This window comes from Callorhinus ursinus, unplaced genomic scaffold (assembly GCF_003265705.2).
Source record: "Callorhinus ursinus isolate GAN/ISIS: 27379988/994484 unplaced genomic scaffold, GSC_fseal_2.0 scaffold34, whole genome shotgun sequence".
Taxonomy (NCBI): domain Eukaryota; kingdom Metazoa; phylum Chordata; class Mammalia; order Carnivora; family Otariidae; genus Callorhinus; species Callorhinus ursinus.
The window spans coordinates 3,245,132-3,264,962 of NW_027397096.1; the positions used below are offsets into that span (position 1 = coordinate 3,245,132).

Sequence of the window (19,831 nt, forward strand, 5' to 3'; positions counted from 1 at the left end):
ATGGTAGAAGCTCATTAAACATTAGCTCTTAGTATGTACCATTTACCCCAATTTTAAGATATATTTACTAACCAAATGTCTGTCACAGAAAGAGAGACTGAAAAGCTGTAGGTCGTAATATTGATAATGATTATCTCTGATGCAGGGATTTTCAGTGATTTTTATTTTTCTTCGTGTTTTTATGTATTTTCCGAATTTTTCTCTAGTGAAATCCAAGCAAGAAAGTGTATTTGTGTTGTAATTTTTTTCCATTCCCTCCTCCTCCCTAAACTGACTAGAAAAGCCTAAAAAAGAATGCTGAGCATACAGGGAAAATGTGTGCCAAAATGGATTTGGGTGCTCTACTGCAAATAAAGTTTATATTTTGAAATACAAGGAAGGGGAAAAAGGGAATATACGTGTATAGTGCCTCCAGTGCACGTCAGATTATGCCAAGCACTTCATACATGGTACCTCATTTGATCCTCATAAGACCCTCATGAGTCAGTATGATTATTATCCTCATTTTATAGAAAAGGAAACCCGCTCAGAGAAGGGAAGGAATTTGTTCAAGGTTGTACCACTGGGAAGTAGCAGGGCTGGGATTAAAACCCAGGTGTGTCTGCTCCCAAACCACTCTGCCTCAAAGAAGTATTATAAAGGATTAGGAGAAAGATTGCTAACTAGGGAATCTAACTCATGCACATAGATGGTAAAATTTGTTTTTATCAATAATTTTAATGGAAGACTGAAATGTATAACTTTCTACCATTAGCTAGTCCAGGAAAAGTGGTGAGGAGCATGATTAAGAATTTTAATCCTGGTCAAGACAGGGATGCCTTGGCGGATAGGGAAAAGGCACAGGCATTATCTGTATTCTGCAGGGTTCGTAAGAAACTACGAGCCCAAGTGGTGGGGAGCCCCAAGGTTGTGAGGTCAGAGCAGCCATCTTTGGAGATTACTGAAGCTATTTTTACAGCCAGTGATAAGGCTGTAGGCAGCAAGGGCAGGCAGGATGCCTGATGGCTTAGTCCATTTCCATCTCCAAATAAGGAGGTACAGAGCAGATACCTTTTTTGAGTAGGTAAGAGGGAAGATGAGACAGAAAGTGCTCTTTGTCAGCCTCATGCAAATTCTGCATCATATGAAATAATGCTTTTAGAGAGAAGCATCCAGTTACGTTGAACCAATACCTTTCTAGTAATTGGAGAGTCAGCTTCCTAGTTTAATTCCTATTAAAGTTCCAAGGGTAATTTTATTTTAAGAGTCAGAAGATTAAGGGAAGCAACATAATCCTTCAGGTAGAGTGTTAGGCTGGGCTGAGAATGCTGGTTCTCCTGCATTGTGATCTTTGGCACGTCATTTAACCTTTTAGCTGTTTATTTCCTTTATCTGTAAAATGGGGATAAGAGTTTCACAGAGATGTTGTGAGAGCTTTTATGAAAAGAAACACATTTTGGATGAAAGTACTCTTGGTAGTTAATCCTTGAAAACCCTCTTTGGAGTGAATTTGCCTCAATGAAGAAGGCAGAAATCATTCTTTCATCTTTCCTGTTTTCTAGAATGATAGCAATGAATGGTCAGCATTAGGTGGTGTTTTAAGCTACAGAAGACCTCGTTCTGTAGTGGGTCACACCACTGTTCTACCCAGCTTGGTATTCTAGCTCAGCAAGGGGTAGTCAGGGGTACTTGATGAAATACAGCTTTGATTCTGCATTAAAGTAGTACACAGTATAGCTTATTGTCTTTATTCCTATAGATGTATGTGGATATTTAAGGGCTTTTAGACATGTACAGCCTCTTCAAGTAATAATTTCTACACATTTACATTCTATACATTGTGAAAAGAAACTTTTTTAAATATTTTTTTTTTTGCCATGCCCCCAGAATATAAATGTTCGAGGGTAATAGAAGGAAGGTCTGCCAATTTGAAGACATAAACAAATGGCACATTCATTAACCTAGTCAAATTCCTGCCTAAGAAAAATCACCATTTCTCTGTTCTCAGACCAACTGAACGTGAGCGAACAGAAAGATTAATTAAAACCAAATTAAGGGAGATAATGATGCAGAAGGATTTGGAGAATATCACATCCAAAGAGGTAAGAGACCTTGAGTTCTTCCTGTTCCAAGGCTAGGAGTGTGGGATAACAGTAGGTATAGGGTTAGAAATCATGAGTGATTGAAAGCACAGAGATACTTTTCAGAGATTAGTAAAATGTGTCCTCTTTGTTTCAGATACGAACTGAGTTGGAAATGCAAATGGTGTGCAACCTACGAGAATTCAAGGAATTTATAGATAATGAAATGATAGTGATCCTTGGTCAAATGGATAGCCCTACACAGATATTTGAGCATGTATTCTTGGTAAGTCTCAGGGCCACTCTAAGTGATGTGCTGAATCTAGTCCATACCAGCTCTGGAGGAGCAACTGTTAAATTTTAGTATATTTAAATAAAATGTAACTTAAAAACAAAGGTAGTAAATACTCAAACCTCATCACTTCCTAGTTTTTTACTGTTATCTGCGCTCTTAGGTTATTTACATCTGTTATATGGTGGAAATGTTAGATAATGGTGTGCTGCTCATCTCTTCCCAATTCCTCATTCAGTGACATCAAGCTGGTAGATTGAAATTGACTGGTGCGAAAATTTACACCAAGGAAGTAGGCAAATGCTACAAATCAGGCCCTTTTTCCCCCCAGAGATTGTTAAATATCTCATCTGTTCTTCATGACAGTCAAAAGTCAAAAACAGACCAGTCCACAGTAGCTTTATACAGTGGATACAAATAGAATGATACTTTGAGGTCACTCTTTCAGATTTGCCAAATTTGTGTAAGGTCAGATATACCTGAGCAGAGCAGGTGGGGACTACTTAGGACTGAGAGACTATTGGACTTTTTGAACATTTGGAACTTTATAGCTACATTTTGAGTCCCCCAAATATTTTTGTGTTTGCTAAAATTTCAGTGACTTAAAATTGTTCTTCATGGTTTTTGAACATTCAGTGACCTGAAATTAACCCAAGGACACCTTTCTAATGTTTAGAAAGCTTCTAAAATCCCAAGACCTATTTTCCTTCCAAATATTAAAGAGTTTTAGTTTCCATCTGTACATGGCAGTGGGAATAGGTTAAAAAGGATAATTAGAATCAGTGGGAAATGTCAAAGCTTCGTTTTGTTTCCACTTCCCACACACTTTGACCAAAAATGCTAACAAGGAAATAAAGTGATTGGTTTGAATTTCACTTCCTTTCTCTGGTGAGGACATTTGTGAAATGATTAGAAGCTGAGAAACAGGAGACAAGAGGAATAAATGCCCAGGAACTGACTAAATTGGATCATCTCACCCCTGAATATTCAAGAGCTTATAATCATCAAGCAGTCAGATTTTGTACCATTGAAGGCTTGTGCCCTGAATTAACTTTTTGACAGTCTAGAGTATGTGTGCTTGTAGAGTGATTCATAGTGCTGTATAGCTATGAAATTACTCATGAAAAGCTGTGAGCTGGAAAGGGAACTTTTTTTCCCATTACTTTAACTTGACCAATGTGTGTTGCCATTTCTGGGTGTAGATCATACTGCAAAACTATCATTGACCTTTCCCATTTGTAAAGCACTTGGCTTCTTCATCTTTTGTGTATACCTCCAAAAGTGTTCAAGTATTCCCTGCTGGTGTATTGTTGGAAAGAATTTTTGTGTAATCTATAGAAAACTTATGAGTCACTCATTCAAATGGACCCTGCCCCCAACTGTTTCTGTGTAACATGACTAATTTTTATGAAGGGCAAGTTCCTGTAGCCAAAAATAGCTCATGTTAGAAAATGACCAGAGCTGTAAACTCGGAAGTCACTTTTGCATTAGCTTGTATTTTAATACCAGAAAGGATGTAGACATGATGAATATGAAATACAGTTAATATCTGACTGTTCAACCTGTTTAATTTGGGGCATACTTCCACGCACCTCTGGTGCCACCCCCTTCAAGAACTACCTTCTCTTTCCTGCCTCCTGAAATGATATATTTTAGGACATAGAAATTTTAGTGGTATTCTTAGCAGAAAAAACAATCCACTTCTCCCCAGATTAGAGTCTCTAATCAACTACAAATGCATTTGAGTATTTGTACCAGGATATTCATCCTATTAATTCATGATTATGGGCATATTCTGTCTTGGTTTTTTACTTATTACAAAAATAATTCATGTTCATTATAGAAAGCTTAGACAATTTAATTTTTTTAGTGAGCTACACGAAGTCCATTCCTTTCTATTTATTTTTTGATTGAAGTATAATTAACATACAACGTTATATTAGTTTCAGGTGTGCAGCATGATGATTCAACAATTTTATACATTACTCAGTGCTCATCACAGTTAAGTGTAGTCACCTTCTGTCACCATACAACGTTATTACAATATTATTGACTGTATTCCCTATCCTGTACATTTTCATCTCTGTAATTTATTAATTTCGTGGCTGGAAGTTTGTAACTCTTAATCCCCTTTATCTGTTTACCCACCCACCCACCCCCAGCTTTCCTCTGGCGGCCACCGATTTGTTTTCTGTATAGAGTCCAGTTTTATTTGTTGATTTTTTATATTTCACGTACAAGTGAAATCATACGGTATTTTTCTTTCTCTGACTTATTTCACTTAGCACGATTACTGACATATTCTTCTGTCTTGGGTTTTTTATTTATTACAAAAATAATTCATGTTCATTGTAGAAAGCTTAGACAATTTCAAAAGACAGTAACATTTAATCGTCAGCAGAAGAGATAAGCATTGATATCTTCTATAATATTCCAGTCTTTTTTACTTTTTTTTTTTTTTTAAGATTTTACTTATGGGGCGCCTGGGTGGCTCAGTGGTTAAGCGTCTGCCTTCAGCTCAGGTCATGATCCCAGGCTCCTAGGATCAAGCCCCGCATCGGGCTCCCTGCTCCGCGGGAAGCCTGCTTCTCCCTCTCCCACTCCCCCTGCTCGTGTTCCCTCTCTCGCTGTGTCTTTCTCTGTCAAATAAATAAATAAAATCTTTTTTTTTTAAAAAGGGTTTTTTTTATTTATTTGAGGGAGAGAAAGAGCATGAGAGGGGGAGGGTCAGAGGGAGAAGCAGACTCCCTGCGGAGCAGGGAGCCTGATGTGGGGCTCGATCCCAGGACCATCATGACCTGAGCCGAATGCAGATGCTTAACTGACTGAACCACCCAGGCACCCATCTGTTTTACTTTTTTAATATGTGTCTATATATTTTTGAAAAAGGGAAATCCTACTCAGCTTCAGATATAATTCTGTTTTCTAGAGAATGGACATGTTCTTTCCATTGTGAATATTTTTCTTATTTGGGAAAAATTTTCAAACTGGAGAATTCTGAAATTTAACTCTTATCCAGCAAAATGAGTGCATGAACACTTCTTCATCAATGGCTTCCTCCCTTTGTTTGCACCACCATATCCTATATCCAAACCCCTATCTCTTCTCCAGTGAGTCTGTACTCTGCTGGCTTTCCTAGCAATTGACACGGAAAAAGAGGTCTTATCCAAGCTGCAAGCGGTGGTGTTAATTTTCTGCAAAGTCATTTCATCTTGTGCATAGCTGCCATGCCTGGAGTGCAAGCAGATTGTGTGAAGGGAGGCAGCAGGATTTTTCCCCTCCCTTTGGAAGAATGCTCAGCTCTGCCGTGCACTGCACAGAGATGTTTATTTAAAAAGGTGTCCAGCTGGTATGGAGAAGAAAAGTTTAAAGCATAGTTTAAAGAAAATCTGCAGCAAGAAGAGAGGATTGATTGGTTGGAAGCCAGGGTATTTCCAGAAAAAGTTCTTCCACACCCTTAAGAGTGTACCACTTCTCTGAGCTGGAAGCCTTTGCCCAACCAAGTCTCAATATCAACAGTTCTACTGGAGGTTGTCCAGTTTGGCTGAGAAAAAGCTAAGTGTGAACAGAGACCCTTTGCTGAAAAGCAGGCAGCTTTCTTAGTTGAACAAGGGAAACACAGGAATATTGGACACAACCAATAATTATGTTCATTAATAAAAAACTAGCCAATTTTTATTGCTGATGGTTATCTTTTTTAATATTTGACATTAAAGAATAATGTTTCCTTTTCAAAGAAAAATTAAGCCTCAAATTGGTAGTTACTTCTGTAGGTGCAGAGAATGGAGGATATGTAAATAGATCAGACTTAAATCAAATGGGCTATTTTAATTATTTATGATTTTGTCCATCAACTGAAGATGTGTAGCATGAACTTTTCTCAGAAGGAAAAATTAATAGAGCTCTTGTGCCTGGTTGCTGCCATGATATGACTCAGTATTGAGGCTGTAGGTATGATATGATGAAGAAGACATGGGGGCGCTTGCTGGCTCTGTCAGTAGAGCATGCGACTCTTCATCTCAGGGTCGTGAGTTCAAGCCCTACATTGGGTGTGGAGCCTACTTTAAAAAATTAAAAGAAAGAAATTAGTCACACGGGTCTCTGGGCTATGGCACAGTGTAGGGGAACCAGGGTGAAAGATGGAAATGAACTTACTTAAAAATGTGTTATAGTCCCAAGATTTCATTTTACACTTCAGTAAGATGAGAATATGCTTTGCATAATTATATAGAACATAGTGAAAAACCCCATGGAATTGTGTCATTGTAAGCCTGAGAAGCATGGAGAGGGGAAAAAAAAAAAAGATTGAGTCTTTGGAGGGCCCAGGGGGCTAATATGCATAGCATTTATATTGAGGGCAGCAAAGTAATTACACCACGTTGACTCCAGTTCTTCCTTTCAGGCTGAACCTGAAGCAGCCCTAAGCACAGCCCGAGTCATGTTATACGGACTTCAATAAGTCAGTAGCCAAAGCTTTTAATTTATTTTGTTTCTGGATATGTACCATTTCAGATTGTCAGGTTGAATTTTCTCTGGACAGGTAGATGAAAACCATGGACTTTTCCCATCACGTAAGGGTTATTTCCATCTAGCTGGACAAAGTTCCACAGAGGATTTAGACTTCTAAATTAAGTGAAGTGGTCACATTTCCCTGGCTACAATTTAGCCTCTCAACCCTTATTGCCTGGCTTCTGTCTCCTTGAAGTTCTTATAGTTCTTACCTCTTTCTTTGGTGTGGCAGCTTGTTTTCAGAGGTTGAGCACAGAGCCTTCAGAACCTCCCATATTTTTTGAAAGCAAGTCAGCTGAGCCCAGGTCTGTAGAAAAGATCAGTTGTCCATCAGTTACTGTCCTTTTCCTAAATGGAACTTCACAGCATCCTTGATCTATATCTCTCAGTTCCACAGCCAAATTAAATAACATATCACTTGTATTGTGATGATAGTGCTTGCATAACACAGTTTTCAGATTGCTTCATTTACTTATTTGATCATTCATTTAATAAACATTTGTTGACTCTCTTTTTTGTGCCAGGCATGAGGCTAGATATTTGTGCAATCTGATCTGTTTCTATAAAGAGAGAGTAATGAACCATAACAGGTAGGTATTCATGGAAGGCCATTAGGATAGGCCATGGAAGGCCCCTGGATTAGACAATTAGAAGTGGTCATTAGTAACATTAGCAAGAGTGGTGAGGGCAGAAATCACAGTGCTGTAGGTTGGGACATATGGGAAATGAGGAATCAGAGGAAGTATTAGATTATATTTCTATGAATCTTGGGAAGGGAAGGGAAGAAAGGAGTGTCTGGAAGAGAATTCAGGATGGAAGGAGGGTTTTTCCACTTTAATGTGAGAGAAACTGGTTTGTTTGATTGTTTGTTTGTTTGTTTTTTGGTCGGGGGCTAGGGGTTGGAATGGGAACTCATAAACAACAGGAACTTATTTCTTACAGTTCTTTGGCTAAAATCTGAGATCAGGGTACCTGCACAGTCCGGTGAGGACCATCTTCTGGGTCATAGACTTCTTTATACTTTCACATGGCAAAAGAGATCGGTAAAAACTTCCTATCTGTAATTTGAGAAGGTACCCATTTAGGTATATAGGACTAGGGTGGGAAGAGTGTTCCATTTTACAGATAAGGAAAGCAAAGAGAGAGGTTAAGCAGTTTCCCCAGTGCCCCCACAGTAGAGTGGGAAGTTGGGACTTGAACCTGAGTCTTCTAATGCTAAATTCCATTTAATGCATAATTCTAAAATAGGTAAATTCCTACTTTTAAATGTTTGCCTTTTCAAAAGAGAATGAAGAGAGAGTCCAAAGATAGAAAATGGACCTGAGGGGGCTCCTGGGTGGCTCAGTCGGTTAAGCAGCTGCCTTCGGCTCAGGTCATGATCCCAGGGTCCTGGGATCAAGCTCCACGTTGGGCTCCCTGCTCAGCGAGAGCCTGTTTCTCCCTCTCCCTCTGCCGGCTGCTCTGCCTGCTTGTGCTCTCTGTCAAATAAATAAATAAAATCTTAAAAAAAAAAAAGAAAGAAAATGGACCTGAAACATTGAAAAGTTGCTCACTTTTACTCTTAAGAAACATGCAAATTGAAATTACACTGAGATGCATTTCACACCTATCAAATTGGCAAAAATTCAAAAGCTTAAACCACCCATTTTGTTGGCAAAGCTGTGGGGAAAGTGGCACTCTCATACATTGTTGGTGGGAATGCAGAATTGTTCATTCTCTGTGGAGGGGAATTTAGCAATGTCTGACAAAACTGTGCATTGACCCTTGACCCAGCAACCTCATTTCCACAAATATGAAACAACATTCATAGGAGACTAGTTGAATAAACTATTCTATCACTATCCAGTGAAGTGCTAATAGATGTAAGAAGGAATAAGGAAGATCTCTGTGAACTATGAGATGGAGTGGTTCTAAGGATATATTGTAAAGTGAAGCAAGTGAGGAACAAAAGTATATGTGTAGTATACTAGTTTTATGTAAGTAAGAAATGATAATAAGGATATATTGTTGTCGTTGTTGTTTTCAAAATAGAACATAGGTAGAATAAGCCAGAAACTAATGAAAATGGTTACCCTTAGGGATTAAAGTGGACTGAGTGAGACTTCAGGTTTACTTTTTAATAAACTTTTGACTTTAAATCTTATGAAAGTTTTGCATATTCAGAATCAAATGGAAAAAGCACACCCTAAAGTTGAATACAAACAGGAGCAAGTGAACCCAAATATATAGCAAATGGATAACTTCACAGAAGGAAATTAATTCGGGGCGCCTGGATGGCTCAGTAGGTTAAGTGAACTCAAGTGGCTTGAGTTCAGCTCAGGTTATGATTTCTGGGTCCTGGGATTGAGTCCCCCGTGGGCCTCCCTGCTCAGTGGGGAGTCTGCTTCTCCCTCTCCCTCTGTGCTCTCTTGCTCTCGCCCTCTCTCAAGTAAATAAATAAAATCTTTTTTTAAAAAATTATTTTAGGGGAGCCTGGGTGGCTCAGTCATTGGGCGTCTGCCTTCGGCTCAGGTCATGATCCCAGGGTCCTGGGATCGAGCCCCACATCGGGCTCCATGCTCAGCGGGAAGCCTGCTTCTCCCTCTCCCACTCCCCCTGCTTGTGTTCCTTCTCTCACTGTGGCTCTCTCTGCCAAATAAATAAATAAAATATTTTTAAAAATTATTTTAAAAAGAAGGAAATTAAATAATTTTTGAGCATAATATTCTGATTGAACCTCTTCATGGGAAGAGAAAAAAAACTGCAAAGAAAATTTGAACCTAATAGGTTTGTAATTGGGAGCCTGGGTGGCTCAGTTGGTTAAGCAACTGCCTTCGGCTCAGGTCATGATCCTGGAGTCCCGGGATCGAGTCCCGTATCGGGCTCCCTGCTCAGCAGGGAGTCTGCTTCTCCCTCTGACTCCCCCGTCTCGTGCTTTCTCTCGATCTCATTCTCTCTCTCAAATAAAGAAATAAAATCTTTAAAAAAAAAAAAAAGGTTTGTAATTGGCTGTGATATTGGTGTAGTAATGTTGAAGTTATTTTGTAAATAGAGTTAATGAGTTGTTGGAAACCAAGGTTATCATTGTGGAGATAAAATGGGGAGATAAAAATGATGACAAAGGGACAAGAAAGAAAGGAAGAACCTTGTGTTAACTTTGAATTGGAGGTACCAGTGTAAATTCAATTTTTTTAGCCAAAGAACTATGAGAAATAAGTTTCTATTGTTTATGAGTTCCCATTCCAGCCCCCAGCCCCCGACACACACACACAAAAAAGTTTCTCCCATATTAAAGTGGAAAAACCCTCCTTCCATCCTGAATTCTCTTCCAGACACTCCTTTCTTCCCTTCCCTTCCCAAGATTCGTAGAAATATAATCTAATACTTCCTCTGATTCCTCATTTCCCATATGTCTCAACCTACAGCACTGTGATTTCTGCCCTCATCACTCTTGCTAATGTTACTAATGACCACTTCTAATTGTCTAATCCAGGGGCCTTCCATGAATACCTACCTGTTATGGTTCATTACTCTCTCCTTATAGAAACAGATCAGATTGCACAAATATCTAGCCTCACGCCTGGCACAAAAAAGTTAACAATATGGGGCTCAAACTCATGATCCTGAGGTCAAGACCTGAGCTGAGATCAAGAATTGGATGCTCAACTGACTGAGCCACCTGGGTGCTCCTGTAAATTCAATATTTTTTTTCAAGTATTTCCTAGATCTGTTCACTGAAAAGTTTAGAAGCAGTAACACCCAATATTTATGAGCATATCTAATTAATGTCCAGGTTTTGATTGCAAAATATCATTCTTTGCTAAAAGAAACCAGGGCTCCTTGGGGAAATCGCTAATTCCACTCACAAAGTGAATGTGGAACAACTTCTTATGCCAGAAAGCAAAGAAATATTCAAAAACTAGTGGGGTCATATCAAAAAGAGCTTGCCTGCTTGAAGAGATTCCCACTGATCAAATTCAGGACAATTTGAGTGTCAGGAAAAAAAAATGGTAATGGATTATATAACATTCTAAATACAAAAAGAATTCAAGAACTCATAGTGGCATTCAGAGTGTGGAAGGAATGACTAGGTGAAGCTCTCTTTTACAAAGAAGAATGCCAGCTCCCATGCAGAAGGAATGATAGAATTAGAAAACCACCATTTTGTCAACATCCAGTAAAATAATTTATTTGGACAAGGTCAGCAGTTGATGCTAAAACCATAGGGTAAAAGATTATTGTGAAACAGGATATTCACCTGACTTCAAAGATCACTAATACCTAGAGATTACTAATTAATTGTAAAGAAACCTTTACAATAGTGGGATGTGGCAGATACAAAGGTACCTACCAAGAATTCCAGTTCAGCATGACAAACAATGAGACAAATGGACGTTGTGTGCCTCAAGATTTGATGCAATAGGAAATACACAATACTATCCTTGTATTATTCTTGCCAAGAATTTTGACCTGGATCTAATTATCAGGAGACAAATAGACAAATCCAGATTGTGATGAGTTCTCCAAGATTACAGACCTGTAGTCAACAAAAATGTCAATATCATGAAAACCAAAATAAAGTTGGGATGGACTGTGCAAGACCAGATTAATTGAGAAAGAGACATGGAAACTAAATACAAAGTATGATTCTTTTTTTTTTTTAAGATTTTTATTTATTTATTTGAGAGAGAGAGCACAAGCTGGGGGGAGTAGCAGGGGGAGAGGGAAAAGCAGGTTCCCCACTGAGCAGGGAGCCAGACGCAGAGCTCGATCCCAGGACCCCAAGATCACAACCTGAGCCAAAGTAAGATGCTTAACCAACTGAGCCACCCAGGAGCCCCACAAAGTATGATTCTTGATTGGATGACCATAAAGGACAGTTTTGAGAGGACAGTTTTTGAAATTCAAATATTGATAATGTATTAGGCTATCACTGCGTTAGTGTTTTCTTTCTTAGTTGTAAAAATGGAAATAGGAGAATGTTCTTGTTCATAAGCAATACATGATCAAATATTGAAGTGTCATGATTGCTCAGATTACTTTCAAATGGCTCAGGGGAAAAAAGTATGATACATATTGAAAGAAAGGGAAGGGGGGAGAGAGAAAGCAAATATGGTAAAATATTAACAAATGATAGGTCTTTCAGATAATCTGTACAGCTCTTCTTTAAATGTTGTATATCATGTTTCCCTTGTTTGTAACAGAAGCTGCTATTTCACTCTCTCTGAATATAACATAAGGCACTAGAAAGAATATGGGCTTTAGAATGAAATTTAGGTTTAATTCATAATAATGCCACTTTGTTCATTTAACAAATGTTTATTACTGAATACCTGCCAAGGGCCAGGCACTGTTCAGGGTGTCCTTAGGGAACAAGAGATCTGGTTGCTGTCCTCAAGAAGCTTATATTATAGTGGAGGAGAGAGGTAGTAAATAAGCACATAAATAAATATACAAGTAAAAATTGTGATACGTAGTATTGAAAAACATCAGAGTGCTATAAACAAGACAGATGACATTTACCTTAGAGTGGAGGATGATCAAAGACACTTTTCCAGCAAGTGATCTTGAGCAAAAATTATTTGAATTCTATGAGGGCTGGTTTTCTGATCTGTAAAAATGAAGATAACTTTCTTACCCTATCACTTATGAAAACTAAATGTGATCATGTATAATGAAGTACCTGACCTATTGAAAGGAACCGTGGTAGATGTTACTGGCTCTGCTGCTTCCCTCATGGGACTCCTTTACAAGCATTGTGTTTTGTTCATTTGCTAATACTCCCTAATCTTTTTCCCACCCTCCACAGGGCTCAGAATGGAATGCCTCCAATTTAGAGGATTTACAGAACCGAGGGTAAGCACACAGAGCAATTGCTTTTATCCCCCTGACAGAAATCACTGTTCTTTTTTACTTTTTCCTGTCATATAGGTGTCTGTGAGTAACCTTAAGCCTTAGAGTTGCTTCCAGTTGATTCTAATCAGGTGTAATCTAATAAAAAGTTAAGTGGCCATTCTCCCACTGTTTCATCCTCCCCCACACACAGCTCCCAAGAAAGAGCTACTGTTTCAGTGGAAAGGCTTTCCAAAAGAAATGTGCATGCTTTTCCTGCTGTTTAAAACAAATGTAGTTATTGGTTCCTTTTGTTTGTTTTTAGAGCAATTTAAGATCCACAGTAAAACTGAGGAGAAGGTACAGAGGTTTCCCATATACCTCTGCCCCCACACATGCATAGCCCCCCCCATTATCACCATCCCCACCCGAGTGGTGCATTTGTTACAATTGATAAACCTTCATTGATAACATCATAATCATGCAAAGTCCATATTTACGTTATAGTTCACTGTCAGTATTGTACATTCTGTGGCTTTGGACAAATGTATAGTATCATGCATCCATCATTATGGTATCATAGAGTATTTTCACTGCCTTAAAAATCCTCTGTTCTGCCCATTTATTCCCACCCCCACTCCTGGCAACCACTGATCTTTTTACTGCCACCATAGTTTTGCCTTTGGTTCCTATTTTTATATAAGAGTACACAGAACTACATATGTTGGGTTCACAGCTATCCACTCAACATTTATTGACCATCTTCCGTGAGCCAGGTACAGTGCTAGATACTAGAGATCCAAAGAAAAATAAGACTCAGTCCCTATCCTTTTTTAATAAGGTGCTTGAAATCTAAGGAGGTTATAAATGTAAAGTGGACAAGCTTCTGAAATTGAACAAGAATACCTACTTTGCTACTTTGTATTAAGAAATGTGCCCCTAAGCAGCATGGTTATTGAGTTTGATTGTAGCTATTGAGACCACCATGAACATTCAGCAAGCAAAAGGCTGCCATTTTTCTTCCCTTTTTACTTCTTAGCTAATGCCTAAATTTTTCATTGAAGTTGGCCATGCTAACTCATAATTGTGGACAGCGATAAGACCTACTGAAACCCAGAAGTAGTGATGGCTAGTTGCTGGCTTCCTGTTTTCTCAGCTGTAAGCCAACCTTCTGGTTATCTTTAGCATGATTAGATGCATACTCCCTACTTTTCCTTCAGAAGAAAGGTATCTCATAATTGCTAAAATGAACTTGGAACAAGACTTAAGGCAGAGAATTATACAAAGAGTTCTTGGGGTGGGGAGAAGGGGGGTGTGAATCTGGTTACTTAATTTAAGATATGAAAATAAATAGAACTTGGAAATTTTAAGTTGATTAGAATTGAGTCTAGAGTTCTTGAAAATAGAGACTGTATCTTAGTTTTAAAACGTACCTCTACCTAGCTCAAAGTTTTATTACCAAGAGGGTGCTCAGTAAATGTGAAGGGACGATAGAAAAATTGACTGTGACTTGCCAGAAACTAGCATGTAGATACAGTGTTTAATAGGAAATCTGAGATTTGATACAGCCAGTGCTTGCCAAATGCATTGAAATTACATCATGCACACATGGCCTTTGACTTTAGAGTACGCCTTGACTTCTAACCCCCCCACTGGAGATACCTGTTCATCTCATTTACTACTTATAATGCTAAATTATAAAACGCAGATGTATTTGTCTTAAAAGACAGTATAGGCAGATGCTCAGACATCGACTTAGATCTTGTTTCATAAATTCACTGGTTCTTAAACTCTTGTGGATTAAGAATTATAGTTACAAAACACATATACTGCCCCTTGTGGATGATTTATGGGACTTCCAAGACTAATTTTGGATTATAGTTACAAAACACATATACTGCCCCTTGTGGATGATTTATGGGACTTCCAAGACTAATTTTGGCAATAAGGCCATTTTCACCCAATCTACTGACTTTAGCACCCCAAGTAAAGCACTCCTCCATATAGAGATGTCAAAGAAGTTTCACGGAGTGCTGATTTCAGTTGGTAGTGGCTGCCTAAGGGTTCTGTAATAAGTAGGATTGGGAAGCCTTGTCCTATCATAATCCATTATTAAATTACGGGATTAAAGGTGGGAGGTTATTCATTTGTATTTTAAATAAGAGAAGTGTGCTTTCCTTTTGACAGTTTCATTGAAATATGATTCACATACAGTTCATCCATTTAAAATGTACACTTCAATGATATTTATTATTTTTAGAGAGTTGTGCAATAATTTAGAACATTTTTTTCAACCCAAAAAGACATTCCGTACCCTTTAACAGTCACCCCAGCTTCTAGAAACTACTAATCTACTTTCTGTCTCTATAGATTTACCTATTCTGGACATGTCATTTAAATGGAATCATATAATATGTGCTCTTTTAAGAACGATTTCTTCCACTTCACATTATATTTTCAAGGTTTATCAATGTTGTAGCATGTGTTAGTACTTTCATTCCTTTTTTTTATTGACAAATAATGTTCCATTGTTTGGAAATACCACATTTTATTTATTCATTCGTCAGTTGATGGACATTTGAGTTTTTTCCACTTTCTAGCTATTCTGAATACTGCTGTGACCATTCATGTACAAATTTTGGGGTAGACTTATTTTTCATTTCTCTTGGGTTTATACCTAGGAGAGGAATATGCTGGGTCATAGAGTAACTCCATGTACTGTTTTCCACAATTACATGTGCTTGGTTTTTAAATTAAAAAAAAAATCCTTCCTAGTAATGGACTTCGATGCAAAGTTAAAACATATCCAGATATCATGTTTCAGAAAAATTTTGGTCTCTTGACCTTAACCACAAAACGGGTTAACTATGGCTCTCCCTTTCTGTAGTCATTTCTCTGACTTCAGGGATTGGGTTTGTAAGAACACTATGTGTAGTTCCAAGAAGGAAGCAGCTTCTGTAGAGAGAAATAAGTCAGTCTGTGTTGTCTTGTTGGAGTAAACTCCAGTGATGTCCAAGTCCACACAGCACTGAGAAAAGATAACCGTTTGGCAAATTAAACCCAAGCATTTATTGAAATTGTGCAGTGAGAGAGACAGCAGAAGAAATTTGTGGTACAGAAACCCTTCTCTGCAAGCCTCTGGGTATGGGAGAACTCTCAGACACATCTGCTGCTCTGGCAGCCAGGACTGCAGCCTACAGAGTGACAAGAGTGTTAGGTCCAACTTTCCTCTGACCCTCCCAGCCCTCGCCCCTCTTGCCTTGCTTGTAGTTTACAGAGAGTAACAGAGTAAAATCTAGCATTCAGAAAGATAGGAGGAAATTTTTCCCTTTCCTATTTTGTTGTTTTTTTGTGTCTTGAGGTAGATGTTAATAGTCTGATTTAATAGAAATGACTTCCAAAGAATAAATTATGTTTCTGGTAATTTTATCGACTGAAGAGAAATTGTCAGATCACGGACCTTGGGTTGATTCTTTTGAAGTAAAATACAAGGCATCTTTTCAGAAGACTATCAAAGATGAGATTGTGTAACTGTACATAAACTGAAAAGGGAATTTAGATGTTGGACTTGGTAGACAGCTTTTCGCTCAGTAATTCATTGGTGCCCAGGTATGTCCTGGATTCTGTTATTTAGTTTCTCTACTAAATAAGTATATAGCCTCTTAGTTCTTTAGCTTTCTTCAATATTTTAGTATTTTATTTCAACCTAGAGAGCAAACAAATTTTAAATGCAAAAAACAGTGCTGGAATTGGATTTAGCCTGAGTTGTAGAGCACATATTCTCCCTTGGTTTCCTTGCAGGGTACGGTATATCTTGAATGTCACTCGAGAGATAGATAACTTCTTCCCAGGAGTCTTTGAGTATCATAACATCCGAGTATACGATGAAGAGGCAACGGATCTCCTGGCTTACTGGAATGACACTTACAAATTCATCTCTAAAGCAAAGTGAGTAATGGTCCCACGCACGTGCTCTGACCCATGTTCCTCCCGCACCACATGCGGCTGGGGCCTGAGAGCTCTAGATGGCTTACTGTCTGTACTCTGGGAGAAGGAATTAAAGAAAAAAAGGAGACTTAGGTTCCTTAATCCTGGGGAAGAGTTGACTAGTGACTTCATACTTTCCCTGTAAGTAGATGAAACCCCTGGAAGAATGAATCCCCTGTTGACTCTTTCCATTGAGCACAAGATGAGGGAACACAAACTGAAGCCGCTGCAAATGCAGTAAGAGTGAGAGAAGGAAGATGTTCTGAAGGAAGTGCTAAGTTGCCAAAGGGGACATGTGAAAGTGAGAGAACAGAAATTACTCCAGGTGGGTGGGATACTGAGTCCTTCTTTCTGAAGACCAGAAGGGAAACTTAGTGAGCTTTGGAAATCTTTTCTCTTTCTTTTACTTTACTTTTATGGTACTCTAAGCAGTGAAATTTTCCTCTGGCCGTTCTCTTGATATCATCTTGAAATTAATTGGTCCCTTTTTTTTTTTTTAAGATTTTATTTATTTATTTGACAGAGAGAGACAGACAGTGAGAGAGGGAACACAAGCAGGGGGAGTGGGGGAGGGAGAAGCAGGCTTCCCGCTGAGCAGGGAGCCCGATGCGGGGCTCGATCCCAGGACCCTGGGATCATGACCTGAGCCGAAGGCAGATGCTCAACGACTGAGCCACCCAGGCGCCCTAAATTGGTCCTTTTAGTGAAACAAAGTATTAATTTAATGTTTAGTGTTAATTAGTATTAGTATGTCTGCGCTGGTTTTTTTTAAGTCCCTGGGGATTTCCTTGCCAATCCTATATATTCCTTCAATAGAAGGAGCCATAAATGAGCGTGTTAGCCACGCTGCCCCTCTGATGGGACCACATTCAAACATCCCTGGCAGATGAGAAGCACTTCTCATTTTTAAAGCCCTCCCTCAGCAATGATTCCACATCTTTCTTCAGGACCTCCATAGTCAAGAAGTTCTTCCTCTTAGTTACCCTGAATCCTCCTAGCTTTGAGCCCATACTCTCAGTCTCTACCTAGCACCTGGAGGAGTGTTTTATATTCTTGAAGCCTATTATTAAATTGTTCTCAATAATACCTCTCACGTCATGCTTACTATGTGCCAGGTACTTTACACTTTATTCTCTCATGTAATATTTTCCAGAATCCAGAGAGGCATATACTGTCATCCTTTTGTACAGGTAGGGACAGACTATAGAGATGAGGTTCAGAGAAGTTAAGTAACAAGTGGTGAAGATAGGACTTGAACCTAAGATCATGTCTTATTCCAGAGTCCATCAAGTATTTAGGAATAGTCTAGTTCCTTAAGGAAGGGAGGCTGGAAAAGACTAGGCATGTTGTGAGGATCACAGCCAAAGAGGCTAGAGTTCAGGTGAGGCCCCAGTCCCAGTGAAAGGAAAGGCCAGTTTCAGCCTTGAGGTAAGATATGTGAGGCCTGCAGGGTACACATGAGCAGGCAGTCCTGCTTGGGCTCATGTGAGTGTAGGTCGGCATCTGAGAGTGAGCGCCTCTTTAAACGGCACCAGGCACCTCACATGTTTCATCCTGATCAGGGTCCTGAATTCCAGACTCGACCTACAGATGGGTGGGTTTAGAATTCCTGAAGTGATACCAGGACCAGGCTTAATCCAGACAACCCAGCACGGGGAGGGGCGGAATGGGGGTTGTGTGTGGCTGAAACTGAAAGATGAAATTGGATTTTCTGAACTGACTTCAGATCCTTCAAAATGTGAGTTAGAAACCATCCGCTGAAAAAGCCCCATTCAAAATAATGACTTCCAAAGAAGTCATGCTTTTATGGGGGTGGATTTCATAACTGTATTTTTCTTAAAATTGTCCACCTTTGAGCACCTTGCATGCCTGCGGGTATAGACCTGAAATTTGATGTCAGAGCTTGATGGGAAAATATAGAGCACATGTCTGAACTTATATCTGAGTCACTGTGCACTGTAGTCTAAAGTTATGGTGCCATAAAGAAAACAAAAATGTCCTAGTCATTTGGGATCATCTAAGCATGCAGAGACACACACCTTCATCAACCTAAGGACTCCAGAATTTTGCATCTAAATGATGGGTAGGAGGTTAATCTTACCTTCCTTTTGAGACTGTTTTGATTATTGCAGATCATTCTCTGAATTCCTATCACTTATCTGGCACATAACCTCATTCCTATCATTTTGGCATGTAACCTCATGCCTTCCTTGCATTGTACTTAACTCTTTCTTGTGTGTCTTTCTCCAGCAGAAGAGTTATAAGCCTCTGGAAGGAAGCTTGTTTACTGTAATACAGTGAGTGAGTGAATGAGTAGATTTCCCCTATTAGGCTGATGTACATTTTTTTTTAATTTATTGGACTAGCCACATGGGAAGGATTTTTAACCCATGTACTCTAGTGAAAAGAGTAACCATTCTTTTTTCCAGATTTTAAAATATTTTTACTGATAGCTGATAGATCTAACAGCAGATCCGTAAGTTTGTTCATACATTTAGTAAATATTTGAAGGCTTACTCTGTGCCAGACACTGTGTTATTAGCAGAATTAGCATAGCATAACTGAGTCATGTTCATATCCAAAGTAATGAGCTCTAGCATCTTGAGACCACAGGGTTTTGTTTGTTTCTTACAGTCACTTTATGGTAACTTTGCTTTCTCTTTCCTCCACCCCATTAAAACAACAACAGGTAGTTACTCCACCCTCCTCACTGAGAAAGCCTCATGGTGCATCACATGGTCCCATCCAACTCCACGGATTGTCTAGCCAGTCCCTAGACAGAACATGATGGTGATAGTTTGAAAAGTGATATGTAGGACTACATCTGAGTAAAGAGGAGGGTTAGTTTTATTTGGTTTGTACTTTCCTCCAGGGACAGAACCCTTACTGGAACTTGAACTGGAAGCAACTCAGAACATTTGGATATATTAGATGAATCACTGTCACACTTGTAACTCAAGACTGTGCCAGCCTTGGAACATGCACCTCCAGACATGCAAAATGGGGTCCAGTGTCTAAATTGAAAATTCTCCCTTCACACTCATTGCAATTACCATTTTGCATTTTAATTATCTCTTTCTCCCCCGAACCCTACCATTTAGGGAAGATTTACTTTTCTTTGCCTCTACTGGGAGGAGGCAGGGAAACCTTGCACATTATCTTACAACAGTGA

At 39.0% G+C, this 19,831-nt stretch overlaps 1 protein-coding gene across 5 annotated transcripts in view; it reads left to right on the forward strand.

Moving 5' to 3' along the window:
* Positions 1–19,831, forward strand: part of SSH2 (slingshot protein phosphatase 2) — a 242,734-nt gene that overhangs the window by 202,440 nt on the left and 20,463 nt on the right. For all 5 annotated transcript variants that reach the window (XM_025851382.2, XM_025851385.2, XM_073879337.1 and 2 more), the window contains 4 exons: positions 1,988–2,081; positions 2,218–2,346; positions 12,650–12,696; positions 16,474–16,620. In XM_025851382.2, the coding sequence (XP_025707167.1) occupies positions 1,988–2,081; positions 2,218–2,346; positions 12,650–12,696; positions 16,474–16,620 (417 nt within the window). The remainder of the gene's footprint in view (positions 1–1,987; positions 2,082–2,217; positions 2,347–12,649; positions 12,697–16,473; positions 16,621–19,831) is intronic.